At 48.4% G+C, this 10,000-nt stretch overlaps 1 protein-coding gene across 2 annotated transcripts in view; it reads left to right on the forward strand.

Moving 5' to 3' along the window:
• ascc3 (activating signal cointegrator 1 complex subunit 3) overlaps positions 1–10,000 on the forward strand; it is a 170,337-nt gene that overhangs the window by 127,217 nt on the left and 33,120 nt on the right. For both annotated transcript variants that reach the window (XM_031575751.1, XM_031575753.1), the window contains exons 23-29: positions 2,156–2,254; positions 2,733–2,901; positions 3,132–3,438; positions 3,695–3,861; positions 4,756–4,901; positions 7,014–7,134; positions 7,420–7,562. In XM_031575751.1, coding sequence (XP_031431611.1) covers positions 2,156–2,254; positions 2,733–2,901; positions 3,132–3,438; positions 3,695–3,861; positions 4,756–4,901; positions 7,014–7,134; positions 7,420–7,562 — 1,152 coding nt within the window. The remainder of the gene's footprint in view (positions 1–2,155; positions 2,255–2,732; positions 2,902–3,131; positions 3,439–3,694; positions 3,862–4,755; positions 4,902–7,013; positions 7,135–7,419; positions 7,563–10,000) is intronic.

A 10,000-nucleotide genomic window follows, 5' to 3' on the forward strand; every position in this document is an offset into this window, starting at 1 on the left:
ATGATGAACAGATTTGATACAATACAAAAAATGATAAGTTAAAACAACAATAGATGATTCTAAAAATAATAATATTTGTGGCCTTACTGGCTGTCCTTCAGGTTATGGCAGGCTGCTACATATTTAGCAGTTAGATTGGCAAAATCTTTGTCTTCACCAAGTATGTATGGCAATTTTGCCTCATTTGGGAGAGTTTGAAAGTTTAGGATGATTAGACTGAACCTATCAAATTAAACTTTTCTTATGGTTTCGTATTTGTGGCATTCCATGAGGAAGTGTACCTCTGTCTCCATGGCCCCCAGACTGCATTGCATCCCTCCCTCTCTCTCTCTCTCTCTCTCTCTCTCTCTCTCTCTGGGCCTCCCTATTCCCCTGCACCTCTCCACACAGCACACAAGAGATAATGACAGAAAGTGTGAACCCCTCTGGTGCAGGTCTGTTTTTAAGAACAACAGTCATAAACATTTTAGCCCACAGCAGCTGGCAAGAGCCCCCAGTGTTTGTGTGTGTGTGTGTGTGCATGTGTGTGTGTGTGTGTGTGTGTGTGTGTGTGTGTGTGTGTGTGTGTGTGTGCATGTGTGTGTGCATGTGTGTGTGTGTGTGTGTGTGTGTGTGTGTGTGTGTGCGTGCGTGCGTGTGTATGTTTTTGTTGCATGCATGGATATCTGTGTGTTTGTGTGTGTGTGTGTGTTTGTGTTTATGTGTGTGCATGTGTGCATGCATGGATATCTGTGTGTGTGTGTGTGTTTTAGTATTCTCATGGGTGTTCTTCACACTTGCACATGTCTGTTGAAGACAGAGGTCTTCTTCTCATAATGGGGGGTCGGGATGTATTGAGCAGATCCTCCAAGCCCAGTTTCATCCTTTTGGTGTTCTTTTCTTCACAACTCCCATCCCAGTCACCTCAAGATAGTGGCAATCCCAGGCCTTGAGAACGGCAGTTTGGATAATGTGAAGAGGCTCTGAAAAAAATAGTCCTGACTAAATGGTTCAGTTTCCGTTAATAGCAAGCACGTTTCTAGTGTCATGAAGAGTTTTCCCATTTGCTCGTCAGAATGAGATGTCGCTGTAGATGAGTGGCGTCTGGGCTGTTTGTGACAGTGACTGATTTTGTAATTGGATGGCCAGCTGGCTCAATTACTGTGGTTGGTTGGTTAGCAGTCAGTCATTGCGCGACTTCAGCACTGCGGCCCATCCCCGCTACGTTTCACACATCTCCCTTGTTAATGCCAAGATGATCCAGGTCAGGTAGAGGCCGTGACAGCCTGGGAGATGGACAGGGATCATGGGAAAATTATCCCAGAGACGGGAACGTCGCCTCGGGCGGGAATAGGAGGCCCATTGTAACCGTGGCGGGTGGAGCTCGGAAGAGAGGATGATCTGGGAAGATGGATGCTTGTGTCTGATTAGCGATGCGTGCCGTGTCCATGGGAGAGATGTAATGCAAAACCCACCCAGCTCAGCGGCCATGGGGGTGGGGGTTGAGTCAGTACATACAAGGCCGTGTGGACACAGAGACACGGACACACACATACATGATTTTACTGTATAACTTGATATTCTTGGAGGGGTCCGTGCTCGCCTTACAAACCAAAGCTGTGAGCAATAAGATGCCTTTTAGTAATTATAATGAACCTTCAGTCTAGCACTGTTTTAGTCCAGTAATGTACTCATAAAATCTACATGTCTATGTAATAAGATCCCTTGCAGACTTTGCACTACACTGCTCTTTATTAAGCTATAAGCTATAATATTCAACTCATGTAAGGCCCCTGTCTCAATGCCACTACTCTGGAAAAGGGGTTTTGCTAAGCCGAGAATTAGTATGAGGTCATCGCCTGCGGTCACCAGCGGTCATCGCGCCGCCGTTAGTCATAGCTGCATAGTAAATATGAGTGTGTAACACACAGCCGTTAGTCATAGCTGCATAGTAAATATGAGTGTGTAACACACAGCCGTTAGTCATAGCTGCATAGTAAATATGAGTGTGTAACACACAGCCGTTAGTCATAGCTGCATAGTAAATATGAGTGTGTAACACACAGCCGTTAGTCATAGCTGCATAGTAAATATGAGTGTGTAACACACAGCCGTTAGTCATAGCTGCATAGTAAATATGAGTGTGTAAGGCACGGCCCGCTCTCTGCCCCCTCAGGTGCACGGCTCAGTGGGGGAGCCCTGGTGGCTGTGGGTGGAAGATCCCGTCAACGACCACATCTACCACTCTGAGTACTTCATGCTGCAGAAGAAACAGGTGGGCTATTTAAGTGTGTATGGGTGTGTTTTTGTGGCTTGTCTGGAATGTTCTAAAGCAAGAGTAGCCTGCAGTAGATTTTTGCCATAGTCCTCAATACCTCTGGACATTCTTAAAGAGGTAGTGCACATTTAAATGTGTTTTTTGAGCTGTAGACTAAATGATATGACTGTACTTTAATGAAACACATCAATGCTGGTGTTAAAATTGTCATTTAGCATTTATCAAATTTCAGTTACACTTTGTGAAAATGTGTCCTTGCATGACATTGCTTCCTTTATTCCAGTGTCCATGGCAATGAATTAGTCTCGTGGAGCGTAGACCAGTTGTTAGCTTAAAAGCAGTTGAGTTTAGCTCTTACTATACTTTTGACCTTGAGTGTGAAAGTTCAGCTTAGGTTCAGGTGAGCTAGATTTTAGAGTGTGAATGGCGGTGCTATGAACGTGAATTGAATGGAGTTGCTCTCCATCGCCCCCAGGTGGTGACAGACGAGCCGCAGCAGGTGGTCTTCACCATCCCCATCTTTGAGCCCATGCCTTCCCAATACTACATCAGAGCCGTGTCTGACCGCTGGATCGGATCTGAGGCTGTGTGCATCATCAACTTCCAGCATCTCATACTGCCTGAGAGACACCCACCTCACACAGGTACATTAGGTCATTTACACACACACACACGCGCGCACACGCACGCACACACACACACACACACACAGAATCTCATTGTGCCTGACAGCCACCTACTTGATAGTGGTCCACCTGTGTGTGTGTGTGTGTGTGTGTGTGTGTGTGTGTGTGTGTGTGTGTGTGTGTGTGTGTGTGTGTGTGTGTGTGTGTGTGTGTGTGTGTGTGTGTGTGTGTGTGTGTGTGTGTTACAGAGTTGCTGGACCTGCAGCCGTTGCCCGTCACCGCTCTGGGGAACCGCGCGTATGAAACCATCTGCAAGTTCAGCCACTTCAACCCCATCCAGACGCAGATCTTCCACACGCTCTACCACACCGACACCAACGTGCTGCTGGGGGCGCCCACCGGCTCGGGCAAGACCGTTGCCGCAGAGCTGGCCATGTTCAGGGTGTTCAACAAGTACCCAGGCGCGAAGGTGGTCTACATCGCCCCTCTCAAGGCCCTGGTCAGAGAGAGGATAGAAGACTGGAAAGTCAGGATAGAGGAAAAACTAGGTCGCAAGTGAGTCTCTCTGTGTGTGTGTGTGTGTGTGTGTGTGTGTGTGTGTGTGTGTGAGAGAGAAGGAAAGTGTGTGATTCTGCATCTTTCGTTGTGTGGATGTATCTCAGTACCTGTGAACATCTATATATCTTTCTTTCTTTGCCTCTCTCTCTCACCCCCCCCCTTCTCTCTCTCTCTGTCCCTCTCTCTTCTCTCTCTCCCTCTGTCTCTCTCTCTCTTTGTCCCCCTCTCTTCTCTCCCCCCCTCTCCCTGGCAGGGTGGTAGAGCTGACCGGTGATGTGACTCCTGACATGCGGTCTATCGCTAAGGCGGACCTGATCGTCACCACGCCGGAGAAGTGGGATGGCGTGAGCCGCAGCTGGCAGAACCGCAGCTACGTGCAGAAAGTGGCCATCCTCATCATCGACGAAATCCATCTACTCGGTACGCACACACACACACACACGCACGCACGCACGCACGCACACACACACACACACACACATACACACACACACACAGACAGACTAACTATGTAGTCAGACAGACATACAGGCACAATCTCTGTCATTAATTCACCATCTGCGTAAAGCTGTGAATGCTTCCTGTATGAAGACTACAGCATATGCGTATTGTAATTGCCAGTGTAAGGTAATGCCATCAGTGTATAGTTGTGGCTAGTATGTCCATACTCCACCTGCTGGTGCATTCATTGCCACAGTGGTGTAATAGAATAGGCATCTAGAAAGGGAAAATAACGGCAGGTTTGCCTGGATAAGATGGGTTTGTTGGCAACTGCCTTTAGTTGTAACCCTATGGAGGACTGTGGTTGGGTGGGTGGGCAGGCTCCAGTGTGATCCAGCTCCTCCGAGTGCAGAGACTAAGCAGGTTTCAGGCGTCTGCAGCAGCAGCAGCCACTCCAGCAGCTGATGTCGCCGCTGAGCACCTCCTCAGCTGGGAGATGGGGGAATAATGACAGCCATCAGCTGGTCTGCAGCTCAGTGGAAATGGATCCTGCTTACACTGGGCCCAGGGGAGCCCTGCAGCAGAATGGCTTTCATGTAATGCCACTGCCTAAATACCCAACTGGGTTTATTTACAGTTTTTTTTTTGCTCCATTTCTGATCACAGGTGATTTGTACGTTATTGATTTGTTATTTCAGGAATGCCACCCAGTTCAAATGTTGTGCTTTTTATTTAATGCCAGTAATCAGCGTTATTCCAGCCAAATTGTTCCCCAGTTTAGAAACAACAACCCGCACGGTTCATTAGTAACATCGTCCCAAAGCAGATTCCACTGATCTCAACTCAGACCGTACCATTCTGTGTTCTCCATAGGGGAAGACCGAGGCCCCGTTCTGGAGGTCATAGTCTCCAGGACCAACTTCATCTCCTCACACACCTCGAAGCCGGTGCGAGTGGTAGGGCTGTCCACGGCGCTGGCCAATGCTCGAGACCTGGCCGACTGGCTGGGCATCGGACAGGTGAGCTGTACTGCAGACTCTACGGGCCAGTTTCCAGGAGGCATCACACACTATAAAGCTCACACACTCCTTTTTCACATCGGATCATTCATCAGGGTGAAATATGCTTTTGTGGTATAACTGCTTAATCTGGCTCAGTTTAAGTACCATACCTACTGTTGTCAATTACAAACACGCACACACACACACACACCCGCACACACGCACGCACACACACACACACTGTTGCGCACGTGTAGCTTGTCAACTTTTGACCTGTTCTGTGCGAGCGAGCTCAGCTCTTGTTCTGTGCCTAGGGCATGTCAGTGGTTTCTCTATCATTTCTCCAGGACAGATTGGAATCCACATATTTTCCCTGTCTAAAATTGCTCCCATCAGACCATCCAAGACGAGCAGGGGATATTTTTCTGCTTCATTTGCCGCCTGTCCTCTCAGATTGTCAATAATGCGGCGGTAGCGGGAGTCATTAGAGGGTGAGGGGGTCCGTTCTCGTCTTTAATTGGCAGGCTTTTGTTTCGGGAGGGGCGGGGGCACTCTTGAGTGCCAACTGCAATCATCTGCAGCAATGCGGCCAGCCTCTTCGGTCAGTTCTAGATTATCAGAGTCATTTTAGAACCAAAGCCCTTAGATCCTCAGTTTCCCCACAGACGGCAGGAAATAAGAGATATTTTTTTTCTCTGTGTGTGTGTGCGTTTGTGCGCACGTGTTTGTACTTGTTTTATGGATATTTGTTTAGTAGCAAGTACTGTATGTATTGTCATACTGTATGTTACAATGTAGTATGTACATATGTATTGTGTGTGTGTGTGTGTGTGTATGTGTCCTGACATGTCTATGTATCCATGATTGCCTGTGTCTGTCTACACATCCTTTTTACCAGTCTGTCCTTGCTTACACACACACACACACACACACACACACACACACACACACACACACACACACACACACACTCACACACACTTTAACTGTGGCAGCACAGACGCCATTTCTGCTCTCTCTCCGGGCCACAGGCGGCATCGGTTATGTAAACGTTGCTTCACTGTTGACAAGCGTCTTGTCCTGGCAGACTGATGGTACCGTGCATGAATGGGGAAGGGGGGTGGGGGTACTGGGGGGGGTCTGGTCACTATAAATCTGAGGGGTTTGTGGGGGGGCTGGGGGGGTCACAGTGTGTGAGCTGCCCAATCCATTATCCAGGAGCTTAAATGTGTGCGCACACACGCGCGCGGGCCTCTGCCACTTGTGTGAGAGCGGCACTGGGACAGGCCACAATGGCTGCCTGTAATTACCCCCAGATGGGCTGCAGGGATGGGGCAGACAGCCAGCTGGTCTCTCCTGCTCTCACCCCTTCTGTCCTGCTGTCCTCCTCTCCTCTGTCTCTCTCTACCTCTTTTTCCTCTTCCTCTCTCTAGCTCTCTGTCCTCATCTCTCATCTCTCTCTCCTCTCTCTCTAGCTGTCTCTCCTCCCCTCTCCTGTCCTCCTCTCTTCTCTCTGTAGCTCTCTCTCCTCTCCTCTCCTCTCTCTTCTCCTCTGTCTCTTGCTCTCTCTCATTTCCTCTCCTCTCTCCTCCCTCTCCTCTTTCTCTGTAGCTTTGTTTCCTCTCCTCTCTCTCCTCTCCTCTGTCCTCCTATCTCTCTCTAGCTCTCATTCTCTGTATCTCTTGCTCTCTCACTCTCTCTTTCTCTTTGTTTCTATCTCTCTGGCTCCCTCTTTCACTCTCTTCCACACTTCAATCTTTCTCTTTCTCCATCACTAACTCACTCACTCATTCTTGCTATCTGCCTCTACCTCTGTCATTATGTTTGTCCATCTATGTTCTCTTCCTTCTGTCATTCTCTGTGTTGTTTTATTGACTGCATCTTTATCTTTGCATTCTGTATTGTATTCCTACTATGGGGGACAATAAGGTTCATCTCAATCTTAATCATTCCTCATGTTCCAGATTTGTCTCTCTCTCTGTCTCTCTCTCTCCCTCCCTCCCTCCCTCTCCCTCCCTCCCTCTCCCTCTCACTGTGTTTTGGAGTCCTCGATCCACGTGATGGTTCAATTAAGGGATTTTAAACGTATCTCTCTCTCTCTCCCTCTCTCTCTCTCTCTCTCTCTCTCAGGTGGGCTTGTTTAATTTCCGTCCATCTGTGCGTCCCGTGCCATTGGAGGTGCACATCCAGGGTTTTCCTGGGCAACACTACTGCCCCCGCATGGCCAGCATGAACAAGCCTTGTTTTCAAGGTACACACACACACACACACACACACACACACTATTGCATCTGATACGGTGTACCAAACATGGAGATGCATTCAGTGATGTTTAAATCAGTATACATAAGTGATGCCTAGTGCTGTCATTAATGGCTTGTCTTCTGGCTAACTATGTCAATACACATGTTATATTCATTTAGAGACGATATCTTTAACAATGTTCTAATAGAGGGTCTTGGGATTTGTAGTTGGTGATTGCACTCCTTCAGTAATGGCACCATTGCACACTAAAGTCCCTGCTCTACCCCCTCAGCCATCCGCAGCCACTCTCCAGCCAAGCCTGTGTTGATCTTCGTGTCGTCGCGGCGACAGACACGCCTGACCGCCATGGACCTGATGGCCTTCCTGGCGACGGAGGACGACCCCAAGCAGTGGCTCCACCAGGACGAGCGTGAGGTGAGCAGGCCGCATTTCACCGGCAGCAGCGGTCAGATTTGTTCACAGGGCATCCTGGGTGGACAGTTAGCTATGACCATTCCAAGCCCAATGGAGGTTTATCACTGAAATTGGTCTGGGTTGTAGAAACCGTAACAGGATTAGGATTCTCCATTGTGACTGTACACTGTTAAACACATAAGGGTAAATACTACACACTACCTGTGGCACCTAAGTGGTACCTAACTCATATTTACTGATTACTACAACAACAGCGCCACTCAGCTACCACCCCCCCCCTCTTCTTCTGACTCATCACCCCTCATTCCATATCTCCATAGTGACCCTGCCATTCCATATCTCCATAGCGACCCTGCCATTCCATATCTCCATGCCGACCCTGCCATTCCATATCTCCATGCCGACCCTGCCATTCCATATCTCCATGCCGACCCTGCTGGACTCTCTTCATCCACTGGTGTTTTCTCTTATCTGTTCCTCCTCCCTCTGCCATCCCTCCCCTGAGTCCTCTCTCTGCAGTGTAATGGCATTGATGGCCCAGCTCTGTTCCTTAAGCAATGGTTTTAGTGTAATTATGGAGCCAGCGCAGGGCCAACTCCTGCCGGAAAAGCCTGTGTCATCCTCCATTAGACTCTGTGGGGACCTTCGGATTATTTCAAGATGTGAACACAGGGCTTTTTTGGCTTACGGCTACTCACTCCCCGTCCCTCCCCCCCCCCAAATTCTACTCTATACCAAGAATATGCTAATATTTTTACAGAACTCAATTACGCAGCCTTATGAGAAATGTACGCTTTGGTAATTACCTCAGCGATCAGACATCCTTTCTTTCCCTCTCAGCCCAAAATATGCAGGAGCTGCTTTTTTAGGAGAAGGGAGTGGTGCTGTGCCAAATGTATGAGTGTGTCTCACACACACACACACGCACAACCATACACACACACACACACACATACACAAACACACAAACACACAAAACAAACAAGCTACAAGGTACATTCATACTCATATTTACACACACACACACACAAACACATACACACTCACACACACACTCAGTCCCTCCTCGATCCATAATGAGTGTGACAGCAGAGAGTTTAGTGTGTTTCTCACTGCTCTCATCTCAGTGCTGAAGGTTTGTGTCATGCTGTCATGGATGGTGTGGAATGGACTGCACACCAACATCCTCATAAACACAGTGCACATTAGGACGCACACACAAACATATACACACACGCACACATACACACATACACAAACATATATACACACGCGCACACACGCACATACACATACACGCACATACACACACAGACACATTCACACTCATAGCTCTGATTGGCCGTGGCCCTGTAAGAAGTGAAACTGCCACTATGAAGCGCACACTAAGAGAGTGTATGAGGCCGTGCGCATGCGTGTGTGTGTTTGTGCATGTGTGCGCGTGTGCAGGACAGTGCTCGTGTGTGTGTGTTCCAGTGATATATGTGGCTCCCCGCTGCTTCTCTTCACTGGGGCGTGTAGCATCTGGGGTTCCCACTGGGTGACTGACAGGCGGCCTCCGCTGGTTGTCTGTTTCACCGCAGGAGTCCAATCCTCTTCCCTCTCTCTATCCATCTTCCCCTTTCCCCCCTTCTCCCTCCGCCCACCCTTTCGCTTCTATCACTCTTCTCTCCCTCTTTCTATCCTCTCTTTCCCTCTTCCCACTCCACCCTTTCGCTTCTCTCTGTCTTTCCTCCCGCTCTCTATCCTTTCTTTCCCTCTTCTCCCTCCACCCTTTCGCTTCTATCGCTCTTCCCTCCTCTTTCTTTTCCTTGCCAGCATTTTTTTTCTCTTTCCTGCTGGAGCGGATGCACCCAGAGTTCCCGTGTCGTAACCAGCCAGGCTAATGGAGCTAATCGAGCTGCTTATTCTCTCTCTTTCTCCCCACCCCCTCTCTCTCTGTCTCTCTCTCTCTTTCTACCCCCTCTCTCTCTGTCTCTCTCTCTCTCTTTCTCCCCCTCTCTCTCTGTGTTGCTGCAGTGTGTAAGGGAATGACTGGACTAGACTGGCCTATTGAGATAATGATGATCACTCCCAAGGTGTTAATGAGGTGACTAGGTGATGTTTGCTGCTTGCGTAATTTCAGCTTGCGTTATGAATGTATTTGTGTACATGTTCCTGGCACGAAGAATGTAAAAAATAATGAGCCAACTGAGCAAAACAAACATAAAAAGAAGATCTTTTCGAGGTGTTTGCATTTTAAAAGATCTTTCAAATTGAGTACATTTCCTTGGCGGTTTTGAATAATCATAACTAATGATGAACATGATGAGCTTCTTGGCTCTTGGCTATTGCTGTGTTGAGTGGGTGTGGTGATGTCATCTGTTGAACTCTGACCTCCTCTTGACCAGATGTGTGACATCATCGCCACAGTGCAATGACGAACATGTTAAGCCCTA

The sequence above is a fragment of the Clupea harengus genome, chromosome 11 (assembly GCF_900700415.2).
Source record: "Clupea harengus chromosome 11, Ch_v2.0.2, whole genome shotgun sequence".
Classification (NCBI taxonomy): Eukaryota; Metazoa; Chordata; class Actinopteri; order Clupeiformes; family Clupeidae; genus Clupea; species Clupea harengus.